General features: G+C 52.7%; 1 protein-coding gene across 14 annotated transcripts in view; it reads left to right on the top strand.

Annotated features, from left to right (window-relative positions):
- Positions 1-25,046, top strand: part of CACNA1A (calcium voltage-gated channel subunit alpha1 A) — a 147,007-nt gene that overhangs the window by 22,334 nt on the left and 99,627 nt on the right. For all 14 annotated transcript variants that reach the window (XM_074935164.1, XM_074935161.1, XM_074935162.1 and 11 more), the window contains exons 2-3: positions 10,905-11,010; positions 13,550-13,689. In XM_074935164.1, the coding sequence (XP_074791265.1) occupies positions 10,905-11,010; positions 13,550-13,689 (246 nt within the window). The remainder of the gene's footprint in view (positions 1-10,904; positions 11,011-13,549; positions 13,690-25,046) is intronic.

Here is a 25,046-nt window from a genome sequence, read left to right as displayed (position 1 = left end):
ACTGAAGTCAATGGAATGACTCACTTTGGCTTCAGCTGACTTTAGCTCACAACATGTCTTTCGTTCTGAACTCAAACCCCAGCCGCCTAGCATTAGCGCAGGAGAACCAGAGACTGAAACCCACTAAAGACACACACGGTGAAACTCGCCCCCTGAGCGGAGAGACTCGCAGACGCAGTGATAACCAAATGGGCTTGTGCAGATTCTCCTGATGCTAGCAGCCTAGCAGGGTGTTAGCCGCACAGAGAAAGATGTTTTATCTGTGAGTACGTGACTTTTCTCTTGAGAGGTTCTCTTTAGTTTAATCTGAGTAGGAGATGCTGTGATACACACACAAAAATCCAAGCCCAAACCAGCATACCTCTGCATGACAAAGGTCCATTTGTTCTGTGTGTGATCAGGGGTGAAGAATGAACAGCCCCTCAGGACCAGTGGTCTGGGGCACCATTTCCCTCCTTTATTCTCTTTTCAAGAGGCCATCAGGTTTATGTGTTTCCGCATGGGGTGCTTCTCATAAAAGGGGAAAGGCTGGCAGCCGGAAGAGAGAGACACAGTGCAGAGGCAGGGGAGGGGGTGGCTCTCTTTGGATAGCTTGGAATCTCGGTTGCAAAGCGCACGGGAGGGCATCTCTGATCCTTTGGGGCTCAGGAGGAGGGTGTCAACCCCATGTGCCCAGAGAATAACAGATGTTCATGAGGAAAAGCTGTGTGGTGATCCTGAACTAACCTAGAGGGAAAAGGGAGCAGAAATTGGCTTTAATTGTAGCTGTGGGTTGTGTGGCACGAGTAGATTTTGTCTTGCACTGGGGGGGGGGGAGGGGCTGTCTCTGCCCTTCCCTCTGACTCCTGTGGGGAGGGATTGTCTCTTGTCACTGTCCTGCTCTCTTTGCCTGTGCCCAGCACCAGTGGCAGGCTAGTCTTCTCTCACTGTCCCTGATCCATATGTCTCCTTGTCTCTCTGTTGCAGACACATTGGAACATTCCCTGGGATCTAGGACCAGCTCTTACTCCTGAGGTTGCTTAATATGAGCCTGACCTGTCTAGCTATGTGATGCCCATCCCCATGGTATCTAGGCCCCTTCCTATTGTACAGCAGCAGGCCCGTGTACCTTGGTGGCTCGGCCCCCGCCCCCTCCATATGTTACCCCCATAGGAAAACAAGGCCAGGAATCTCCTGCCGTTGGCCCCTGACCCGCAGGGGACCTGATGACGTGGTTGGTTTCCTCTTTGCGTGGCAGAGGTGTGTGCCCTCTGGTTAATCCCAGCAGCGGCTTCTGTGTAACTCTCCCCGGGGTCCCGCTGTAAACGAGGATCTTTGATCTCGGCTGGGTTCCTCCTAGTTAAATATTTCATCACGAAGGAATCCAGGCTGTGATACCGCGGCTTGTTTGATAGTGAAATTAATGAGAGGGAGACAGTTGTAGGCATCACACGTGATCTGGCAGGAGCTTTTCCTCTGCAGCCAGCAGCCATGGGGTGAGCCTTCTTCCTCTTTCCACTACTTCCCTCTCTTCTCCTTCTGCTGTCTCCTCCTCTTGCTTTCTCTCCCTCTCTTCCATCTCTGTTTCCATTCTCTCTCCTCCTCCCCCCATTTCCTCTTTCCGTTATGTGCTCCCTCTTTCAATTCTTTTTTCTTTCTTCTATCTTCTCTCTCTCTCTCTCTCTCTCTCCTGCCTCTTTCTCTTCTCCAGCCCTTTCCCCCATTCTCTCATTTTCTCTCCCCTCACACACTTTTAGGCTGCTTTCGGGGATCTGGTGATTCTCCTACTACAGCCAGCGGCAGCCAAGTTTGCACCGCATCATCCTCTGCAGTCCATACACCCCGATAAAAGCCACCCATGCGGGTTGATCCAACCAGGCCTGGCCATTTCCTCACTCCTCCAGTGGGCAGATATTTCCCTCTGTCATTCCCTCTTCTCTCTGATTAAATCTCTTCCTGACCCCACTCCACCTGGAGCCTCAGGACAGCCTCCGAGAAGTTGGAACTAACTGTCCTCATAATAGGCAGCACGACAGCAGTCTTCCCAGCCTTGTGAACACCCAGAGGTGGGAATTAGGCCAACAGGCAGGGGCTGCTGCCTAATCCCATGTGGTCTGCAACCGAAGCAGAGTTGAGTCTACACAATATGTGGATGGGAAACCTCCAAGGTAAACCCAAGTGCTGATGTTTTTTATGTTTCATTAAGGCCTGGTGCTGGAATTCTGTCCGATCCCATGGCACTTACCCCCCTAGAAGAGACAAGGGTGTTATCTCTGGTGTCTTGGGCATTTTGGGAGGTTACCTGCTGCCTGAAATTTCCATGTTGTTTCAGTTGCACATGGGGGATTCTTTTTAATTTCCTGACCTAAATTATTACATAACATTGCTTTGTGACTGTTACAAAGCTGCCATGTCCCATTTCAGAGGTGGCTGCCTCTCAGTGCTGGGCAGATGATCTGTGCAGTATTGCTGTGCAGCTGTGAAAAAGGTGCAGCATCCCGGAAGTGGGTGCATGCCAGTGCTGGTTGAACTGCTATATAGGAACAGATCCCCAGCTGGTATAAATCAGTGTAGCTCCATTGACTTAAAAAAATCTCTGCTGATTTACCCAGTCTGGGGATGTGGCCATAATCTGGAAAGTGCTTTCAGAAGCAAGACGTTATATACATGTAAATTATTATCATTTATTTATTAATCTGAAGTAAGTGACCTAGCCATGGTGCAGAGATGTTGTATGGTGACTTAATCATAGCAATTGTAAGGCCAGAAGCATAGAGAGTGGAATTAAGAGGCACAGGCAAGAAAGGAAAGAGGTTTTTTTCGGACGTCATTTGCAGTTAGATGAAGAGCTGATGAGACATGGGTGGAGGGGATGCTGAGAGCAGGAGCTGCAGAGGGGAAGGCTCTTGCACTGCAATTGGATGGACTGAACAGAGGCCAGTACAGGATAACTGGAGGAAGCGGGGAGGGGAGTAGAGGGAGATTGAGGCATGCTGTACCAGGCTGTGGGAGCTGTGGAAGAGAAGGCACTGGGGAAACTGGGTGGAGAAACAGGATAGAGGCTGGGAAGTGAGGGGAGGGTGAGGGTATGTCTTCACAGCAGAGTTAGCCAGGCCAGAGTTAGTCTGAGTGCCCAGGGTAGCCTAGTCTGTGAGTGGCGTTATTTGAGGACGGAGGTGCTGTGGTACCCTGGGGAAGGCAGGCTGAGGAGCTGGAACTAGGGGCATTTGCTTGATAAGCAGCCTGGGATGAGTTATCTGTCATCGGAATGGCACCAAATAATTGCTGAGCACACTGGTTAAAAAAGCCTTCTGCCTGAAAATGTGCAATTGCAGTAATGCCTTGGCTCGAGTGCATGTTCCATGTTCTCCGCTCCTAGAGCTCATGTGCTGAGCGCTGCGTGATAGGACCTGGCTGCCTCTCTCCCTCCTCTTAGCTGGAGGAGGTTTGGATTCAGCTTCGACGAGCTCGGAAACTGCAGTGCCAGAGAAAAGCAACTGAAATTGTCTTGCCAATTAAAAGTATGTATGCGGCCGGGGGGAGCATAGAGCCAAAGGACGAGCGCTTAGTGCCACTCAGACCAGCTGCCACGGCTGTCCTCGCAGCCGGGCTGCCCTCGCGAGCTCAGCTGCCCCCTGACCACAAAGGGATAAGCAGGAAACAAACCTGCCACCATATCCCAAAGCACCAGGGTTTGGGGTGGCCTTTCCTGCCCCAAATCAGAACAGCCACTTCCAAGGCACCTAAGCTGTGCCTCTTCTCCATGGACATCCCCATACCTCCCATGCAGCAGCAGTGAAAGGGCGTGTGATAGGGATGTGCTCTCCCGCTTCGGGAGCCCCCTTTAACGCATCTGTCTGTCTATCAATCTATGTGTCTATCCATCTGTCTTTCCCCATCTCCTCCCCCTCCCTCCCTTGCTCGATAAGAACCTTTCAGTGGAATAGTGGCACCAGCAGGCCTGTGCACAGCCCCTGGCTGTGACGTTAATAGACCTCTGGGGATGCATTTGGCGCAAACCTGGACTCACTTCCCTTCCCTCACCCACCTTATTCACTCAGCACCATCCAGGAATCCTGTGACTAGCCCTGGGTCACTCCGCTTGTTCCCCATCTGATCACAGACCTTGTATTTTCCATTCCTTTATGAGGCCTAATAATGAGGCCACTTTCCTCCCCAGACTGTAATGCTGAAGAAGGAGGCCTGGTTAGTCAGAGCCTGGAAATTCCTCTCCACCTGCAGGAAGGCAGTGGGTTCCAATGGTGAGAGCATGGACCTGGGAGGCAGGACCCCTGGGCTCATTTCCTGACTCTGGGAGGGGAGTGTGTTCTGGAGATGAGAGCAGGGGGGTTGGGAGCGAGGACTCCTGTCACTCGACCGGTCTAGTGACTACAGGTGTGGAACTGGGAGCTGGGGCTTTGTTCTTAGTGATGCTTTGTGTGAAATTGGGGGTGAGTTTCTTCCCTTCTCTGTAGAATGGGGATAATGACGCTGACCCATACGGCGGGGGGCAGCGATGCTGATGTTAGTAGCTCACTCCGAGATCTGCAGATCAGATTTGGGGTATGTTTGAATCCTAAACAGCACAGGGCAGCTGATTGGCCACGCTGTGCTTTGGAGGTGGCTATGGCTTTGATCACCAAAGCCTCCCCAGTGAGCATGAGGAAGGAGATAGTCACGGGGCAGTCTCGGTCCCATTTCCGGAGGCTTGTAGTTCAGGTCACGGAGCTGCTACACATTTGGCACCAGCGGCTGGTTCCATCTCCTCTCCAGGAGCCTGAGTACCAGCCAGTGCTTGTGCGGGAACTTGAGTTCTTGCCAAATTATTGCTTTGGGGGTTGAAACATACATTTCAGCAGGATCTGTGTGGAGCGGAGAGACATGGTGCTAGCACTGCACATTTCTGCACCAGGCAGGCACTCAGCCACAGGCACTGACTAGGGGTGGGTGGGGAGGAGAGCGGGAGGGGCCAAGCCCCAGAGGAACAGCCCCTCAGGACCAGTGGTCAGGGGCACCATTTCCCTCCTTTATTGTCTTTTCAAGAGGCCATCAGGTTTATGTGTTTCCTCATGGGGTGCTTCTCATAAAAGGGGTAAGGCTGGCAGCCGGAAGAGAGAGACACAGTGCAGAGGCAGGGGAGGGGGTGGCTCTCTTTGGATAGCTTGGAATCTCGGTTGCAAAGCGCACGGGAGGGCATCTCTGATCCTTTGGGGTTCAGGAGAAGGGTGTCAACCCCATGTGCCCAGGGAATAACAGATGTTCATGAGGAAAAGCTGTGTGGTGATCCTGAGTTAACCTAGAGGGAAAAGAGAGCAGAAATTGGCTTTAATTGTGTGAATCCTAGGAGGGTTGGGAGTAAATGTAGCTACCCATTAACTTGTCTTCTCGTCTCTTCTCATTTTGGAGAACCACGCTCTTTTTGGGCCCAACCCAACCCTGTTGCCAGTGGGGTACTTAACACCAGGGATGAGGTTGACCCAATATCTCTGGGTCAGAGTAACATTCTCCAATGCAGAAAGACAGACCCAATGCCCCCTCTCCTTCCTGCTTGTCTGCCCTCTCCCTCCTGCTCTCTCCTGAGAGACTTCCTGGTTCAAGACAGCTCAGAAGAGGAGGAGGAAGACATCACAGCTTCAGCCTTGCCCAAACTGATGTTAATTTCACCTCTAGTTCTCTGGTTCCCAGAGGAACTTTGCAGGAAGGTTGGGGATCTCTGAGACAAGTTGCTGGTTCCCTGTCGTCACATCTCCTTGGCCCTATCAGAATCCAATCAAAACCTTGGAAGAGTGACAAATGGCTGTAATGGCAGAGAGCTCCAAGGGGTCACTGTAGCCCTGATCAGGCCACAGGGGCACTTTGATCAATGCAGCGAACCCTCTCATCCCCACAGACCTGGCTTCAAACTGGGGAGCAGCGTGAAATGATCAGCAGTTGCGGAAGACCTGGGTAGAAACTATGGATGGGGTTGTTTGAAGCTAGACTCTGCAGGGTGGTGCTGTCCTATTGATTAAACTCCTGGGACAGCTGCCAGTTGCCTCTAGGATTGAATCAATACCGTTTGCAAAAGTAAAAGCTTCTTGGTGGAGACATAAAATATTTGAGTTTATTTTTTAATGACAAAACTTACAGATGGATCTTCGCTGAGACAACTCTCTCTGCTGCATGCCAAGGGGATGGGGGGAACAGGGTGGGAAGGGGGCGCCCAAAGCTGTCACCCATGGAACCCCAAAAGGCCTCAAAGAGTTAATTATCCTGACTTTGGAGCCGAAGAACAGCTGGGGAAAAGGAATTCAGAGTCACAAGTGGGGAAGGGGTGGGAGTTTCCAGCAGTGATTTTCAATGAGGCAGAGGTAGATTGATATGTGGAGAGGAGAGGGGGGGCTGTTCACTCTAGTGCTCACAGTACGGGAGTGCCTTGCCGAGATACAAAATTTGTATCCCGCATCTAATCCGTGATCTGCAAACATGCTTCGTGGATATAAAGTGGATAGCTGCAGATTTGCAGGGCTCTAGAGATGGTTTGGCAGGACAGGGAGGAGGCTGGTGCTGGGTGAGTGGAGAGTGATGGGAAAGGAGGAGAGAGATGCTGTTCCAAATGGCTGGAGCTGCGGAGAAGAAGGTTCCAGCACCAGCAGAGCGGAGTTTGGCTGGAAGGACCCAGCAAAGGGCAGGTACCTGAAGAGGAGGATAGAGAGACTCAAGGTCAGGTGGGTGGAGTAAGACCATAGGGTGTGGTCTACAACCTTGGTGCTGAAATGAACTGGGACCTGTGGAGCCTTAGAAGGGCTGTATGCTAGGCTGACGCAGGGCGTGAGGCTGGAAGGCTGGGGGTCAGGGAGGCTGGAGAGCAGGGAACTCAATCCCAGTGCTTGGGGCGGTGGCAATGGGCACAGGGGGAGCAAGGACCCCAGGAGACATTGTGCAGTTAGCCAAGCCACGGGGCAATATTCAGCCCTCAGCAGTAGGGCTGGCAACTCTGGAACCTAACAGCACAGTTTGGTGGCAAGGGAGGCTGTGGCAGGCAGGGGCTCTCTGACCTGGGAGGCGAAGCCAGGGACGAAGCTCTGTTTTTCTCCTGGTGTTGTAAATTTCTCCCTCTGCCCTCAGAATTAAGACCTTCAGGGTACGTCTGTACTGTAATTAGCCACCCACGGCTGGCCCATTTCAGCTGACTCGGGCTCAGGGGCTGTTTAATTGCGGTGTAGATGTTTGGACTCGGCCTGAAGCCCGGGCTCTAGGACCCAGCAAGGTGGGAGCCTGGCCTGAAAACACATCCAAAGCAAAGCAAAACTCTCCCTTGCAGGGTCACAGGGCCAAGCCGAGCAGAGCAGCTCAGTGAGGAGCTAGCCCTGGTGCTGAAATAGGCTCCTGCACAGAGGAGCTGCCCTCGTTGAATGCTGTTACACTGCAGTTTCTCAGGCCTCTCTGCCTGTGGGAACGTTGGCTGCTTGCTCTGTGTTTGCTGTTACAGTTTGGTTTGTGTGTAACATCTCAGCTCTATATTGTCGCAGCAAAAGGAAGTGATTTTCCCAAGTCAGGATAACAGCAAGGAGTCCTGGTTCCAAGTTCCCTGCTCTAACCACGAGAGCCCACTTCGCTCCCAGCTGGGAATGCAGCCCAGGAGTCTTTGCTTCCAGATCCCTGCTCTAACCACTAGTCAAGTGGTTCTCTACTTTTTATATACAGTGGCTCTGTGTTTCAAGAGAAAAAGATTTCAGGACTCTCCCCCGCAATCCTCTCTCCTAGCCAAAAAGACAGGGAGGATGGTCATGACCCCTCTGAACCTATTAGCAACCACCTGGCTGAAAACCCTAGACCTTGCTGCTGTCTTAACAAGCCACTTGCTGTGCTTGTCAGCTGTTGTACTCCTCACGTCTTCCAGTTAATGTGTCAAATACAATTCAGCGGCTTCATACAGCAGTTTCATTTCTTTTAAAGGCTAAGCTGCTTTGATTTTTTTTAATTAAAAATAGAAAAAGAACTTTGTTTGTGTGTGAGTGTTAGTGAGTGAGTGAGAAGACCTGTTCCCCTCACCCATGGGGTGCAACTGGGGTGAATAAGTTTTTAAAAATGTCTGTGTTTGATATCTGTCTAATGCAGACTTTTAAAAATATGTTGTAAGGGTGACTAGAAGTAACCCCAGAGAGCAATCAGAGCCAATACATGTTGTATGTGGCACAGTCCCATAGAGTGGTGTTGTCACGTGATTAGAATAGGGAGGCAGGACTGCTGGGTTCTATTCCCAGCTTTAGGAGAGGAGGAGTATATGAAAGGGGCTGACCAAAACAATCCCTCCAGGAAATGCTACTTAGAAAGGGAAAACTTATGGGACTTAACAACAGAGAGGACTTGCAAAGTGCGGCCTGGGATAGTTTGTGCCCTAAGTGATGTCTAATGGCACAGGAAGGATTCATTTTGGGGAGTGGGATCTAGCGGTTAGGGTGGGGGGAGGGGGCTGGGAATCAGGACTCCTGGGTTCTACCGCGGGATCTGGAAGGGAGTGGGTTCTCCTGGCTAGAGCAGAGGAGATTGGGACTCAGGAGTCTGGGGTTCTCTTCCTGGTTCTGCCACGTAGGCAGATCACATCCCTCTCTGTACAATGGTGATAACAACACCAACCCCCCTCTGGAAGGGTTTAGTTAATTCCTAGCTCAGTAAGGTGCATTACTAGACCATTGTGGGATTAACTTTGGTTGTTACTAGCGTTCTTTCCACATACCTATCCCCCAGCACCCACCCTCAGAAGCGGACTCATTTTCCCCCAAGACACAGGCCTAATCTTACTTATCCCTCTCCATTGGCCAGTGCAAACCAAGCAATCCGGCTCCCTTTTCCCACGAGCTCCTCCGAACCCCTCCCTGGATGGAAGGGTGTCCCTCTGCATCGTAGACAATGAGGGGGGCGGGGTGTGAAGACTGAAGAGGAGAAGAAATCTGGTGGCACAATTGAGTGACTAACCCATTCTGGGAAGGAGCGTGGCGTGGGAGTGGGGGTGTGCTGTTGGGGAACAGAGCTCAGGGTGTTTGTTTAATGCAAAAGATTTAACTGATCCACAGAACTGGATGGCTCTGACTTTCACCTTCCTTCTCCCTCCCTCTGTCTCTCTTGCCCTGCATGTTCCTAGCCCTCTCTCCTCTGACTTCTCCGGTGTCGGATCTGCTCCCACAGGCCACTGATTCAGGCTTCTTTCCCCCACAAATCAATCGATGAACAGGAAGGGCCTGCAGCAAGCTCCAGTTCTCAGCAGCAGACAGTGCTAGTGCTGGGAGAAGGAGCACATGGAAGTCCAAGCTTCCAGGCCCCCGCCCCCCGCCACGAACTGGGCCAGCCCCAGCTGTTCAGCATATTCCAACAGCTCTGCTTTCTTCCCAGTGTTTAGGTCAATTGCTGAGATCAGTTTAACCCCTTTTATGTGGAGGCGCAGCGTTGGATGGGGCTTGAAAGGGGACCTAAGACAGGGAACTAGAGACACATGCATGCTGCATCCCAAGCATGCTCAGAAGCTTCCCTAGATAAGGTTCTGAACCCCACACCTACCCTCTTGCAGAGGGAGCAAAAATATGTGGGGAGGGGAAGTGATTTGCTCATGGTCACACAGTGAGTCAGTGGCAGAGCCAGGAATGGAGTTCAGTTCCCTGCTCTGACCCCTAGATTACCCTCCCAGAGTCAGGTACAGACCCCGTCTCCCCTGGGCTTCAGCTGCGAGTTCATGCTTCCTATAGCGAACCTTTAGCCACCCCAATCCACTCACTGGGCCAGATTCTGACCACAGCTCTGCCTGTATAAATCCCGAATAACATCACCGATGTCAGTGGGGCTACTCCAGATTTATATTGGTATAAACTGAAAGCAGAATTTGGCTCATTGCCCATCATTAAGGCAAAGATTTAGTCACGGGTATTTTTAGTAAAAGTCATGGACAGGTCACGGGCGAGCAACAAAAATTCATAGCCCATGACCAGTCCATGACTTTTACTATAAATACCCCGACTAAAACTTAGCAGATCCTGAGACCCCGGGGTGCCGCGGCTCTGGGGGACTCCAGGACATGCTGCCCTGGGGGACCCCGGGGACTGACAGCTAGCCCCAGTACTGGCTGTGGGGGCTGACTGCCCCCAGCCACCCTCTGCTCAGAGGCCCCAGGGACCGCTGCTCTGACGGCCTTCCAGGTGGCCGTGACCTCTGTGACAGACTCTCAGCCTTACCCATCATTTCTGAAAAGTACTCACCCTTGTCTGCTTTGGCAGCTGAGGCATTATGGGATAGCTGCCTGGATTGTCCCAGAATGCACTGGTTGTAGGCATGGCTATGCAGTAGGGAAGGTGCGGTTGTGTCAGAAAAATAGGATTCTGGGTGGTGTTAGCAGAATACAGCAAAACTTGGTTGCACCAAACATGGTTTAACTGCATAATGGCTTATTAACAGTATCAGATGCTCTTAACTATGGTGCTTTGCTCTCACACGCACAAAGTTAAACTGACCAACAGCAGAGCTGGGCTCGCCTCCCCTGCCTGGGCTGTCAGCAAGGAGTGGGGGAGTTGTCCCCCCTGCCGCACAGAGTGAGGATCATCAATCAGGGTGAAGCAGGCGGAGTCTTAGGATTAGGACCCCGTGGAGTGGTCCAACGATCTGTCCGTGGGGAGAGTTCATTGGGTTGCATGGAACAGTGAGATAAGCTAGGGAGAGGTCTGGGGCTGGGTGGATCAGGGCTCTGGAGACTCCATCTGCCCCTGCAGCTGATTCCGGGAACTGGGGAGACATGGGTATTTCTGACTGCAGACACCCTTGGACAGACATGATCCTGCACAGACAGCAGCGCCCTTGAGAGAGTGGGATTCCCGTCGTCGAGGCATAGGGGCCCTCCTTGCTCCCAGCACTCACAGGGGGCCACCCCAAGAGCTGAGCTTTCCTTGACTCTGCTGCACTCCTTTTGAATACATGATTTTAGCTACTATCATAGCAAACTGCATTGTTCTTGCTCTGGAGCAGCACCTGCCTGATGAAGACAAGACCCCGATGTCAGAACGACTGGTGAGTGTGGGCCTCTCTTTCTTTCTTATCTGGATTTATCTAAGTTCTCCAATACTTAGTGTGATGTGTTCCCCCCAGGGTGCTACCTGGAACTGGAGTGCCACCGAGCCCCTTGGCCTACCAGCCTGGGCTCCCTCTCACACTGCAGTGCTGTGACAAGCTGCAAAGCCGTCCAGCCTGCACTTTCACCAACATACATACAGGTGGGGACACACCCAGCTGCATTTACATGCAGGCTCTCTGACCACATGTAAGGAAGGCTACAGCTAAGGCTCTCTGACCACATGTAGGAAGGCTACAGCTAAGGCAACTCCCAGCTCCCCAGGTGCGCACCCACTCTGGAGTATGTAACCCAAAATTATGCCATCTTGTGCTGCACAGGGAACTGTACAGCGTAAGCTCATAAAATTCGCCCCCTCTCTCAATGTGGAGAGGAATATTCAACAACCTTTGCCCCAATCTATGATTCCCATACTCACTAGTTTAGATAAAGCAAAAACAAGTTTATTAACTACAAAAGATAGATTTTAAGTGATTATAAGGGATATCAAACAGATGTAAGCAGATTACCTAGCAAATAAACAAAAACGCAAACTAAACTTAATATACTAGATAGATTGGTTATGAATAGCAGATTCTCACCCTAAGAGATGATACAAGTAGGTTGCAGATTCTTAAGGGGCAAGCTGTACTTGCTTTACAGCTTGGAATCCCCAGGTGTTTCATTCACATGCTAGAAATCCCTTTAGCCTGGGTCCAGCTCTTCCCTCAGTTCAGTCTTTGTTCCTCGGCTGTTTCCAGGAGTTTTCCTGTGTGGGGAGTGAAGGCCACCTGATGATTTCACTCCCTGCCTTATATAGCTTTTGCATATGGCAGGAGCCCTTTGTTTCAAAGCTTGGTTCCCAAACCAGTGTATGGAAAAATACTGACATCCCAAGATGGAGTCCAGCATTATGTAGTCTGCTCACATGTCCTTGTAGAGTTATAGCAACCATTACTCACAGGCTGTTTGGAGTGTTCTCAGGAAGGCTCATCACCAGGTGGGACATAAGCTTCTCCTAAGGCAGGGGTTCTCAAACTGTGGGTCAGGACCCCTCAGGGGGTCACGAGGTTATTACATGGGGGGCTGTGAGCTGTCAGCCCCCACCCCAAGCCCTGCTTTGCCTCCAGCATTTATAATGGTGTTAAATATATTAAAAAGTGTTTTTAATTTATAAGGGGGGTTGCACTCAGAGGCTTGCTATGTGGAAGGGGTCACCAGTACAAAATGTTTGAGAACCACTCTCCTAAGGCCTATCGTTTTGCCTAATGGCCCATTGCCTTGAATAGGCCCTTCCCCACCCACTATCTAGGCTGAAAGCATCTTCTCTAGTGGGCGTTACCCAGATGTAACTACATTTGAAATACAGATACACAGTCAATATTCATAACTTCAGATACAAAAAAAGATATATGCATACAAATAAGATAGTCATATTCAGAAAATCATAAATTTTCCAATGAAACCTCCCATGACCTATCTTGCATAAAATGCATCATAATTATGTCCTAATCGTATCCCAACATCACTGTGAAGAATATGGGGTGCAGTGCCACGCTTAGGTCTTATGTATGTTGGGAAATTGACCAGAATAACTCCCCATCTGGACGCTTTTATTCCGGAATATATTTGTCCACACATGGAGTTATTCCTGAATAGCTATTGCATTTTAAATTCACACCCTATGTTATTCTGGGATAATTTCCTCATGCAGCTGAGCCCTTGGACCTCTGCACCAGAGTGGGCTGCCTTTACATCCCCCTTTCTAGCTGTCCTCTTCATGTCCTGCTTTCTGCCTTTACGCTGGGAGCTGGGACAGTGGCACATGCCTCCCACACAACTGCTTCAGTTCCCTTGTCCCACCGGACCCTGGCTGTGTTATCTCTGCAGCAGCTTGTCCTAGATTCCTCCCTACTCAGGCCATGAAAATCTGAGCCAGCCTGGAATGCCTGGAAAGTGACAACAGTTTCCATTCCACTGGATTTGGGGCTTCTAGGAATCTTGGGGGTGGATTTTTGGTAATCTGTCTGTCTGTCTATCTCCATTCACCCCTTTCTCTCTCTTTGTACCCCAGACCATGCAGAGCTGAAACAAAACTGTTTTCTTGGAATTATTTTCACATCCATTCTGACATTCACGCCACCCCCTCTCGGGCAGAACCTCTTCTCTGTGGGAAGAGAGTGTAGTCTAGTAGTCAGAGCACAGAGAACCAGGGACTTCTGGGCTCTGTTCCTGCTCTGGGAAGAGAATGTGATCTAGTGGTTAGAGCCGGGTTCTGAGAACCAGGACCCCTCTGTTTCCTCCCTGCCGCTTCACCAGGGTGTGACCTGAGGCAAGTCCCTTCCCTTCTCTGTGCTTCAGTTTCCCCACATCTCACAGTGGCTTGTGAGTTTTCATGAATGGCCCTCAAGTGCTTTGAGACCCTCTAGAAGCCCCATGGATTGTTACTGTTTTCATTATATTCACTGTCTGCATTTCCCTGCCCCCTCTCTCCCCCAGGATGACACAGAACCATATTTCATCGGAATCTTTTGTTTCGAGGCTGGAATTAAAATCATCGCCTTAGGGTTTGCGTTCCACAAAGGCTCCTATCTGAGGAATGGATGGAATGTGATGGACTTCGTGGTGGTTCTCACAGGGTGAGTAGCTGTTTTTTACCCTCTCCATCTGTGTGTTGGTCACTTGCAGACCAGGGCACAAACTTTCTTGAACTGGGGGGAGGTAGCTTGGGCTAGTGGTTGTCTGGTGGCTAAAGCAGTCCGACCAGGAGTCAGGACACCTGGGTTCGATTCCCAGATTAGAAGGAAGTGATTAGAGTGGCCGACAGGCAGTTGGGACTCCTGGGTTCTGTTCTCATCTCTGCCTCCGTCCATATGGCCTTGGGCAGATCTGTGCGTCTCACTTTCCCCAAGCGGTTGTGAGGGTTAATGTGTGGATGGTGTTTTAGAAGCGGGAGAGTGGGACAGAAGGGCTCAGTGGCTTTATTAAAGCCTGGGGCTTTGTGCGATGGGCGGAGCCGGCCTGGCTGCCACGCTGCAGATTCACTCTAGTCAGGTCCCCCGTGCTTCGTATCCCTGCTGCTTTGCAACCTGCTTTGGTAGTTCTAGGGCTGTGGAACAATAGCCTCTCTCTGCTGGTGCTGAGATGTTATTACTGCTGGGGTGGCTGGAGCTAGAGACCTTCCATTCATCAGAGATCCCTGGTCCTAATGAGTGCTGGGACCCCCTTTCAGCAGGCCTCGTTTGCCAAGAGAACCCCACTGAGAGCTTGCAGAAGTTCTCTGCAGTTTAACTTCCCCATAGCTTCCTGCCCCTCCGCGGGGGCTGTGGAATTGAAGGCTGATGTGTGTTGGAGTTGTTTCTTCATCTTTGAGCCTGTCACACTTGTTCACTTAGTATTTCTCTGGGTTTGTCTGCTGGGCAGCTCTAACTCCTGGAGAAATAACGTTGTGTTTCCATTGTGTTGGCTTGTGTCATTTTCACTCTCGAGTTCTGCATGATGGTCGCCTGCTGGGAATTTTTTCTTCTCTCCATTCTTGAATGTATAAAGTTTCGTGGAGAAGCGGAATATGACAATGTTGCCTACTAGTCAGAGCAGCAGCCTGGGAAGCCACGACTCTTGGGTTCTGTTAGAATCAGGACTCCTGGGTTTTATCCCAGCACTGGGAGGATAGATCTAGTAGTTAAATCTGGTTGAGGGCTGGGAGTCAAGACTCCTGGGTCCTGTCTTGCCGTTGACTTGCTGTAGGAACTGGGGGCATGTTGCTCCTCTGTCTGTGCTTCCCCTTTCTCTTATCTACTTTGTGTCATGGGAGGAAATGTTGATCAAGCACTTGCAGACACTTGACCGTTGTGATCGGTCTAATCTTTGTGGCGTGGTTTTCTTCTACACGTTTCAGCTGGTGTTGGTCCAGTACTGGTGTGCGTGGGGTTGCTCTTTGCACAGGTTTGATTGTGCGCCCGGTGCGTCTCTTGTGAGGGTCACCATAATTGCTGCCTCAGCAATGTTTGTATTAACACTTGGAAAGCCTTGCTGCGTCTGGCCTTTTGTTGTTACCGTGTGGGTTTTTGCACGTGGTCTGTTCCTTGGCTGTTTATGTTACTTTGGGGGACACAGCAGTCGCTTTCCAGGCAGCAGGTGTCACTTCCTTTATTACTTTATACCCTGACTGTTGTCCATGCAATATATTTTTAAGCAATAAGTTGAGGCCACAGAGCGAGGGACTTAACTTGCCCAGGAAGCATGAGGTCCCTTACCATGGCTCTGCCTGGGGCATGCTGCTGAGATACAAAGGGGTTTGTGGAGGGAGATCAGTTAGTAGGAGTTGGATGGCTCAGGGCATCTAGAGTGGGCTGTCACGCCTTCCTGCGAGATTGCCAGTTGAAATCCAGCCCTGGTTTGGAGGGGTGAAAGCTGTTCCTCTCTGCTTGGTTGCATGACCTGATTTTGAGGGGGCTCTCTCCACAGCCCAGTGGGCAGGTGCTGCTGGCATTGACACTGGCAGCCTCAACAGAAAAGCCATGGAATGAATGAGTCACAGAGATCCCTCTCCCCTGCAAGGGGGGTCCCTCCAGGGCAGGACCCACAAACAGTCAGTGTCCTGGACCTCTCCCTAGCCACAGAATTCCACCCAGTGGTCCCACTGCATCCAGCCATTGCATATGGAATCGCTCCAGGGCTCCTCTTTACCTGGAACACCTGACGCTTAGTTGCTCCAGCAACAGGGCCAACACAACTCCCAAGGCTAAAGAGTTATCACTGGTATGGACCTTATTTGTGCAGCTTTGAGACCTTCTCAAGGGTCCCTTGCTTCTGTGCTGTGCCTGGGGTCATAGGCCTATGCCGTGGACGTGTTATTATCCTTTCGCCATCCCACTGCAATTGTTCATACTGCGTATCTCCCTGGGGACACATCCCGGTTGTGATGTTTGGGTCATTCCCCTCCCCTGGCATGCTGTGGGATTTTGTCCCTCACAAAGCAGCGAGAGGTAAGAGAGGACACAGAGGGCCAGTTCTTCACCTAGTGTAAACCAGCAGGTCTCCATTGAAGTAAGTGGTGTGATGTTAGTTTACATCAGCTGGGGATCTGGCCCCAGATCTGGTCAAAAAGTTGTCCCTAGGAGCCAGCACTGGCCTGCAGACCCTGTCTACACTAGGCATTGCAACAAGATGTTGCTTGAAATGCTTTGATCTTCCAATGCCTTGCGTCCACACACAATACCTGGACCAGATGTTGTATGGTTGCAGTGGTTGGGGGCAACATGTGGGGTGGGGGCTGTTCCACTTAGGCCCTGTTGATATGTTGTCAGCAATGTTTCTTCTCAGCATGGACAGGAAGCCTCAAGTTCTGCGGCTGCTACAGGTCAAACAGTCTTCCACAGCGCAGTGTGGAACTAACCCCAGGGCCTTGAATCCTAGCCCCGGGGCTGGGCACAGAGGTGTTTCAGGAGCTGTGGAGGGCAGTGGCATGACCATGGTGCTGGGCACGGGGGGCACTGCAGCTAGACACGTTCTTCTGTCCTAAGCAGTGTTGCTGGGCGAGGGCTGAACAAGGTCGAGGGCTGGGTGTGGAAATTGGGCTGGGGAAAAAGGCAACCACGTCTGAAGAAACTCACTACTCACTGACAGGCAGGGAGACGCGTCAGATAAACGACTGGCTCCGTCTGAGTCACCCAGCTCTGGGACAAATGCTCCTAGGACTGGGAGATCAGTCACCCGCTGCAGCACGGAGAGGAAGGGCTACCCAAGCCCTCTGGCTGGGCGGTGCTGGACAGCTGGGGCAGGGAGAGAGGGGAAGCTAAGGGCAGTCATCACCCCTCATAATGGGAGATTAGTTTTGCGCAGCCAACAAGATGACCGAGGCTGCGCAGTCCCAACCAGAGGCACTTCCAGTTCAGTGGGAATGTACCATCTGCCCCTCCTTATCTCTCCTGGGCTCCCACTCGTCCCCTCTCCTTGCTCCCCTCTTCCACTCGTTCCTGGCCTGTTGCTCCAGTGCTGGCACCTTGGGCAGTCGTTTACACCCTGCTGGCCTGGTCAGCCGTGGTTCACAGCTGTGTGCACATGGCTGCACAGCGTGCCCAGCAACACGGAATCAGGGCCTTTGTCTGTCTCACTTCCGTCCTCCCCCCGCCCCTGCCACTCTCATGCTTTTCCTTGAGCTCCTCTGCACAGAGGCTGATCACTTATTAAACCAGCGGCTGTTTGAGAGCATCTGCATTGAAATGGGAGTGAGTCCCAAGCTGCCGCCCCTGCTTCCGTTTCCACCATCGCTTCTAGTCTAAACACTGGGGGCAGTGTCTGGGCTGAGGAGATCGGACACAGGGTCTTGTCTCTGTCCAGGCGTCATTAATGACCACATGGGAGCGGGGTCATTATGTGTCATCTGAAAGACAGCACGGCCAGCCGCACAGTGCCCCCTTCTGCCCTGCTGGGGCTTTGAAGTCAGCACTGGCTCCAAGGGAGAGCGCCCCCTACTGAGTCACCCGTCCCACTCCCTGGGTTTCTCCGTGGGGCATTCACTTTGCCCCTAGTGTTCCTTTGAAGGGAGTGCTTGGAAAGTGAGCTGGGCTCTGGGCAGAATAATAGAGCCATCAGCCACATGCAGACCCTGCTTGAGAGGAACTGCACCCCCCAGGGGTGGGGCAATCGCTGATTATAACAAGCTGCAGCAAGCAGCCTCCTCTGCCTCTGCTTCCCTGGTCTCTCGTGCAATGATGGCTGCACACTAGCTCCTGCAGGATGGGAAGACCGATTTCTGGGGTCCCCTGGGGCACGAGGCTCTGGGAAGAGGGGCTGCTCTGGCCCTCCCGTTTCCCAGCCTTCCTCGGAGCTGCAGTGAGGGATCCCAGCCCATCTCCCGAGAGAGGCTCCAATTAGTGCTGCTGCAGTTTTGCTATGCTAATGGCTTCTTCCTCACCAGCGTGGGGGGTGTGTGTGGGGGAGCGGGGGGGAGCTGCAGGGGAGACTGGCAGGCAGGCCAAGGAAATCTCAATAGAAGAGAGATAGCTGCTGAGGGAAGCTAGGCTCTGGCTGACGGTCCTGGAGGCTGGAGATGCTGTCCTCAGCCCCAGGGAGTCAGAGACCATGGGCTGTGGAGGGCTTGGGGTGGCAGAAGAAGGGAGCACATGGGATGGCTCCCAAATCCGAGCTTTCCTTGAGTCTGGGGATCAGAGTGCTGGGGAAGAGCCAAGCCTCCAAACCCCTCTTGGTGTGTCTCACGCTCCTTTGTGTGGCTTCAGCTATAAAAGCCCAAACCCACTAAGGAGTGTGAGAGCGCAGCAACTCATCGGAGTAAAACGTGGGTCCCAGAGCCCGTGGCAGACTCAGGAGTCCGTCTGTGCATGGGGCCAGCACGGTCAGGCTGCATTGGGCCAACTGGGGGCACAATTCCCAGTGGCAAGGGTTCCCCACGGCACACTCCCTGCCCCCCCATCCATCCCCAATGGAGCGACTCTAGGGACTGTTGGCAAGAGGTAATCTCAGGTATCGTGACTGAATCACAGGACCCCTATCTAGGCCTGGTGTGAAATGTGAGGAGCTGCCATGATTTGCTGTTCTCTGTGTGTGTGTGTGTGTGTGTGTACGCGCGTGTGCAGATGTATCTGTGCATTATATGGGGGAGTGTACACATGTACGTGTATGTTAATGAGGCAGTTTGATGTATGTGTATGGCCACACAGTATTATTTATACAGCCCAATAGATGCTGGCCCTGATGGCTCCCCGCCCCAAGGAGTGTACAGTCTAAACCTACATGTGTGGTACATGTTTGTGCACGGGGTGCATTCAGGCACATGTACTCACAAACGTGTAAGGTGGTGTGTTGCTCTACACACGTGTGCATGCCCACAGTGTGCTTGCACATGCACTGTGTGTGCCCAGGGGGTGGAAGTGCATAGGGAACGTATGTGCACGTGTGATGTTCTGCCATGAGGGTGTATGTGAGTGTGCTGTGCATCACCCTCCTACACCTCCTGCCCTGACCTCGCCAGCGTACGCTGCGCCCCCTCTTAGCGGGAGCTGTCAGCCAGCTCACATCCACAGCATTCTGCTCCTGTCCCGGCCTCCCCTCCTGCAGTTATGGTGCAGAGCAGGGAAAGCAGGGCCTCTCACGAAATCTGTGCCTCTCTCCCCCTCTCCTCGGCAGAGCTGAGCTCATTAGTATGCCAGGCAGCTCGGGCCCTGATTAGGGAGTCTCCCTGTACTAGTACCTTAGAGGTGCTTTCCAGACGTGCCTGGCATGCTGAGGGAGGCGTCTTTGCCTGAATGAAAGAAAGCAGAGAGGCATGGGAAGGAGGGAGCCAGGAGGATGCAGGGAGGCTCTGGCAGTGGAAGGAGTTATTGATCTTCTGCCTTGTCACTGGGGTCCTTGCCTGCCTTGCCTTCCAGTGGTTACGTGGGCGGACGGGGGTGCTCAGGCCACAGCTGGAATATTCAGGACCAGGAAGATGCAAGATTTTGGCAGCAGAAGTGCAGTTCTTGGCAGTGCGGGTGCCAATGAGTGCATTTGCTTGTGCATGTCTGTGCAGCTGTGTGCACATGATATGCGCGCATCTGGGTTTGTGAGCCTAAATGAACTGTTATCATCTCCAGCGCGGGATCTGGGCAGTGTTGGAGGCGGCTCAGGGGAGACCTCTGCTCAATGTGCAGCTGCAATCGGAAAATCAAGCAAGATGTTTGGCTGTATGAGGAACAGGACGGAGGAGGATGCAGAGGGGATGTCTACACTGCATTCACAGGGTGTGTACATTAGCTAGCTTGGATACCAGAGCAGAGAATCTGCGGCTTCAGCTTTAGCATTGGCTGTAAAGCATGTCCCGGATACTGGGTAATTCCTTGTGTGGCTAGCTCAGGCTGAAGCTCATGCTGTGACTGCTCCACTCCTCCGCTCCCTGAGCTAGCTTGGCTGCCTCTCCACGGGCTGCCATCACTTCCCCACAAGTGCTGCGTAGACATAGCCGGACAATATTGTAATATCTTTCTATAAATAAATGGCATGGCCTCCTCTGGATTCTGTGTGCCGGCCTCGTCAGCCCCATCTCCAGCAAGACAGTGCAGAATTAGAGGGGTTCAGAGAAGACTGATTGGAAGCCTGGAAAAACTTCCATATGGAGAGAGAATGAAAAGTGTGGGATTGTTGCCTTAGAAACAAGGCTAATAAGATGGGATGTGATAAACCTCTAAGCAGTAGTGACTGGTCATCCCTGTCTCAGAACACAAGAAAAAGGGGACAGTCAATTACATTCAAAGGGACAAATTCAACACTGATTAAAGGAACTAGATGTAGTTAGTCTGTGGAACTCACTGCCACATGATGTCATTGAGACCGATAATTTAGCAAGATTCAGAGAAGAATTGGATGTTTATATGGAGCCAGAGTCATTACAGTTAATGCTAAGAAAAATGGAAGAAGAGCTTGAAGACCTCTTGCTTCAGGGCTGAAGCTGATCTCTGGCTACTAGAGACCAGAGTGAGACCCATGTGGGTTGCAGGTTGTCCCAGGCCTGCCTACTGTGCGGTTCTTACATCTGCCTCAAGCATCTGCTACAGGCGACTGTTGGGGACAGGAGACTTGGTTAGATGGACCTTCGGTCTGATCTAGTCTGGCAGCTCCTGGATTCCTATGTTGTCTATGTGTGCATATGTGTATGACTGCTATATCACTATGCTTATTTATTTGGTGTATTACGGTAGCGCCTAGGAGCCCTCATTGTGGGCCAGGACTGCGTCGTGTTAGGCCCTGTACATTATTTATTAAGTCTATTACAGTAGCTGTTAGGAGCCCCAGCCACGGGCCAGACCTCCGTCATTCTGGGCGCTGTACAAACACAGAAGAAAAAGATGGTCCCTGCTCGAAAGAACTCCCAGTGTAAGCCTGTTTCTGTAGCCTTGTGTGTGTGGGTCTTCGTCTTCTGAACACATGTAATCTATACTGATGGGTTTGGGCAGCGTGTGTGAGCGTGAGAGAGAGAATCCTTCCTTCAGGGCATATGTGTGCTGTCATTGACTGAACTGTATATAGTGCGTGGCCAGGGTATATGTGCAGGGAGTGTATTGGAAATGGTTGTACAGGGAGGGTTTGTGTGTACTGGGCAAGTGCTTGTGTGTAAGGAGCGGAGGAGCATGGAGGGACTGCATGTGTGGAGGGAGAATACGTGGCATGTGTGCATGCATACGTGTGGGGAGCATGAGTGTGTGAGGAGTGTGCATATGTGCAGTGTGTGTCCATGCATGTATGTATATGTGAGGAGAGCGCGAGTGTCTAAGGAGCGTGTGTGTGTGTGTGTGTGTGTGTGTGTGGCATAGGGGCAGAGCTGAGCCTGTCTTTGATCCCTGGTATCATCAGTTCCTCTGGGAGTCGGGGAAGTCCCCTCCTGGGAAATGCTCTCAATGAGACGTTAATTACCGCCTCGGCCTTTGCTCCATTGTCCTATGTTCCCAGGGCTCTGCGTATGGGGAGCAAGTGCTGTTTAATGCTGTCACAATATTTTATTGCAAAGCTGCCTACTCACTTTCCCCGAAATTGTGTTTCTCCTGCTTCGGTGCTCAGGCCTGCTCATTGAAGACACTCCCTGCTCCAGGGGTGAGACCCAGTGCACTCTCTCTCTCTGCCTCTGGCAGTCCTGTAGCCTGATATCCCCTGCTGTCTGCTGCACCATGCCAGACCCTGCCCCATCAAGTTCATTATCCTGCCCTCAGCAGTGGCCAATACCTCATGCTTCGGAGGAAGGCAACCACTTCTTTTCCAGTGCAGTGGGGCAGGGAGGAGTCCTTCCTGACCCCTGTGGTGATCAGCCCAGGCCTTGTGCCATCAGAGTTGATTACCCTGATCCTCCCTGCAGAGCCAAAGTTATTAATGGCCACAGAGTTGAATGGTCCTTTAATAGTTCACTCTCAGTATCTGACCTGAGGACATCTGTCTATCTGATCTGTTTATCTGTTGCCATGTGTACCCACTTCTCTTACTCCATATACCCCACGCTGTCTGTCTCTCCATCCATCTCATCGCCTCCCCCTCTCTCACTTAGGTTTCCCGAGGCTGACTACCTGCTATTGGCAAGAGAGTTTCCTTTTATTGGTTCTGTGCTCTAAAGTCACCAATCGGTGGAGCAGCAACCACCTTTCCCCATGGTTCCCAGGTAGTGAGAAGGACCCATCAGCGCATGTATCTCTTCCCTGTATGGGGTGACTGCTTTCCGTGTTTGCAGGCCCCTGCAGGCAGATCCTGAGTCCTGACTACAGCCAAGGGCTAAATTCAGTCCTCGGCTTCGGTGAGGTGCAGCCTGGCTAGCATCGGGGTGTGATGCTGGTGGTCCTGCTTCCCAGGCCTGTCACCCGCTCGTGTCTGTGGAGGCTGTAAGCCCTCATGCTGGGGTAGAGCTAGCATCCCTCTGCTTCACCCCCTGTGAGCATTGGCTGCCCCCTACAATGCAGACAAGCTGCTGCTGGGTCCCGGGCTAGTCTATCCAGCTAACCCCTATCCCCCTGCTAGCTGACACTGAGGAATTAACATTCCCGTAGGAAAGTCATCATAACTGATGGGGAAACTGAGGCATGGAGTGACTTGCTCACTGTCTGTGACAGAGCCATGAAATTGAACCCCTGCTTGTCTGAGTCCCAGCCCAGCGCCTTAGCCACAAGCCCACCCCTCCTCCCGAGCACTGAGGCTCTTTGGACTCTGTGAATTCGATTCTTTTCCAGACCGAGCCTTCCGAGGATCCCTGTTGTGTTTCGCCCTAAATCCTTATCTGCTGACACAGCCCGTTCCCACGGCTGCTGCTTCCTGAGGGGTTGCCGGGTGCCATTTGTCCAGCATCCTAACCCTGCATTGTCCAGCTCCCAGAGCCCTCGCCCCCTCTGCTCACCAGAGCCTTTGATTAGGCCCTGTCTAGATGCTCTAAATGTCAGTCCGGCCCGATCAAAGCTGAACAGAAACCCAGCTCTGGATTCTGCTGATGAATCAAAAGGCCGCTGCATCTAACGACCGTGCGGAAAGCCGCTGTGACCTTTCTCTCTCTCTCCACATTTCGCCTTTCTGTCTTCCCTCTTTTCTCATTGTGATTACCCGCTCCCCCTTTCCCAGACACTCTTTTTTTTTTTAATGCATCTCCCTTCTCTCTCTCTCTCTCTGTCAATCTGTTGCAGTGTCTCATATCTTGGCTTCAGTAACAGCTTCATTCACTTAAGGCCCAGATTTGTCTCTGGGCTGCTGCAGTCTAGCCTGGGACCAATGGGAGCTGGCCCTGCGTCTCCCCGTTCTGGAGCTGCTGGGGCTGGTTCAGAGCTGTGTGGGCCTTGCTGCAGCCAGGAAATAGCCAGGGCAGAGGCACGCACCAGCATCACCTCCTCCTGTCCCTGATCCACCCCCGATATGCGCCCTGCACTTGGTGGTGGTGGTGGGGACCTTATAGCAAAGGGACTGCAAAGGGGGATCAGGCCCTGTCATCTCTCTCTCTCTCTCTGTGCCCCAGTCTGCATAGGGTACAGGCAGGCTGGTTGTGCCATCGCCTGATGATCTGCAAGATCCTGTAGCCACCGCGGGTTGTAGGACTCCTGCCCTCCCCACAGTGTCTGCCCTAGTTCCTCTGCCTGTCTCGGGCTGTGGCTCTCACTTTCTGTCTCTTTGCGTCTCCGGCTGCCCGTCTGATCGTGTCGCTTCCATTCGTCTCTGCTCCTTCCCTGTTCTGGGTCCCCGAGCGGCGCTCACCAGACCCTCCCCACCCCAAAATGACTTTGATCGCCACTTGCCCAGAGCTCTGGACGGCAAGGACCAGGGGGGGCAGTCGGGACCAGGGGGGCGCAGGGAGTAATGATTGTGGAGCAGGTGTGCCCTGGGGATGTGCAGGAAGTACCAGGGGGTATTGGGTGGGGAGGAGGAGTCGGCCAAGTGGGGTTTGAGGACGATGTGAAGTCCAGAGCTGCAGGGGGGACAGGGACCCCACCAGAGTGCCTCTACCCTGTCCATGGGATCCAGTGGCCCCTGCTTGGGTAGCCTTCACAGAGGCTGAGAACTCCCCCCATAGCAGGGTGTCTCCAGGACATGGCTGGAGCACACTGACAGGGCTAGGGTTAGGGTAAAGGTTAATGGGGGGGATATCTGTCTGCCCAGACTGGGCTGCTCATGGGCGGTGGGTATAATAGGCTAAGGGAGGCTAAACCTCTCCTAAGCCAAGCCCTGCCCCCCCCACGCTGCGCCCTTTCCCCCAAGCCGGCGCCAGCTCAGCTCCAGCCAGATGCCAGCAGGTGGCTGGGGCTGGCAAGTGGACCGGGGCTGTTTCGCTGGAGCTCCTCTAGCCCCGGGGCAGCTCGGGGCTTGGGCAGGCGTTGGGGTGGGGCCCTCTGGTGGCTGGGGCTTGGGCAGAAGGGGTGGGGCCGCGTGGTTAGCCTCCCCAAAGAGGGGGCTCCTGCACCACCCAGGGGGCTGCTCCTGCACTGTAGCTGAGAGGATTCTTTCTCCTCCGTAATAGGAGAGCCTGACTGTCCCCCTACACCTGGGAGGAACAGGGCTTGCCCAAGTCCCCTTCGCTTTCATCAGCTCCTCTCTCTGCCTCTTCCGGGCCTTGGCAGCCTGCTCCCTCCAGGATCCTCTGCCCTGGGCTAGGGGTGGGTGTGAGCAGAGCAGGGACCTGCCCCAGACCTGTCTGTGCTCAGCACTCTAGGTGGCTCCCTGTGCCTGCTAACGCCTAGGGGGAGAGATCGTCCAGCAGCGCTGAGCTGCTCTCTGCTGCCATGGGGTTAAGAGGTGAAAGGAAGGGTCACAAAGGCAGTGCCTCTGGGAAATGTACAAGGCTGATGGATCGATTGATCGATCTATCTGTCCATCCAGCTCCATACACACCCCTCTATCTGTCTTTCTCTTAGCCCTGCAATGGAGGGACCGTCCCTCCTCCCCCCCCACCCCGAATGGCAGAAGAAGCTCCATCTCTATGGCCTGTCTCCCATGTCTGCTGAAGCTGCTGGCAAGGGGGCTGGTTTTCACCAGTGGTGCGGGGGGG

Source organism: Natator depressus, chromosome 20 (assembly GCF_965152275.1).
Source record: "Natator depressus isolate rNatDep1 chromosome 20, rNatDep2.hap1, whole genome shotgun sequence".
In the NCBI taxonomy this organism is placed as follows: Eukaryota; Metazoa; Chordata; order Testudines; family Cheloniidae; genus Natator; species Natator depressus.
Note: the sequence above shows the minus strand (reverse complement) of the source record. Positions and strands in the feature narration are given on the sequence as shown.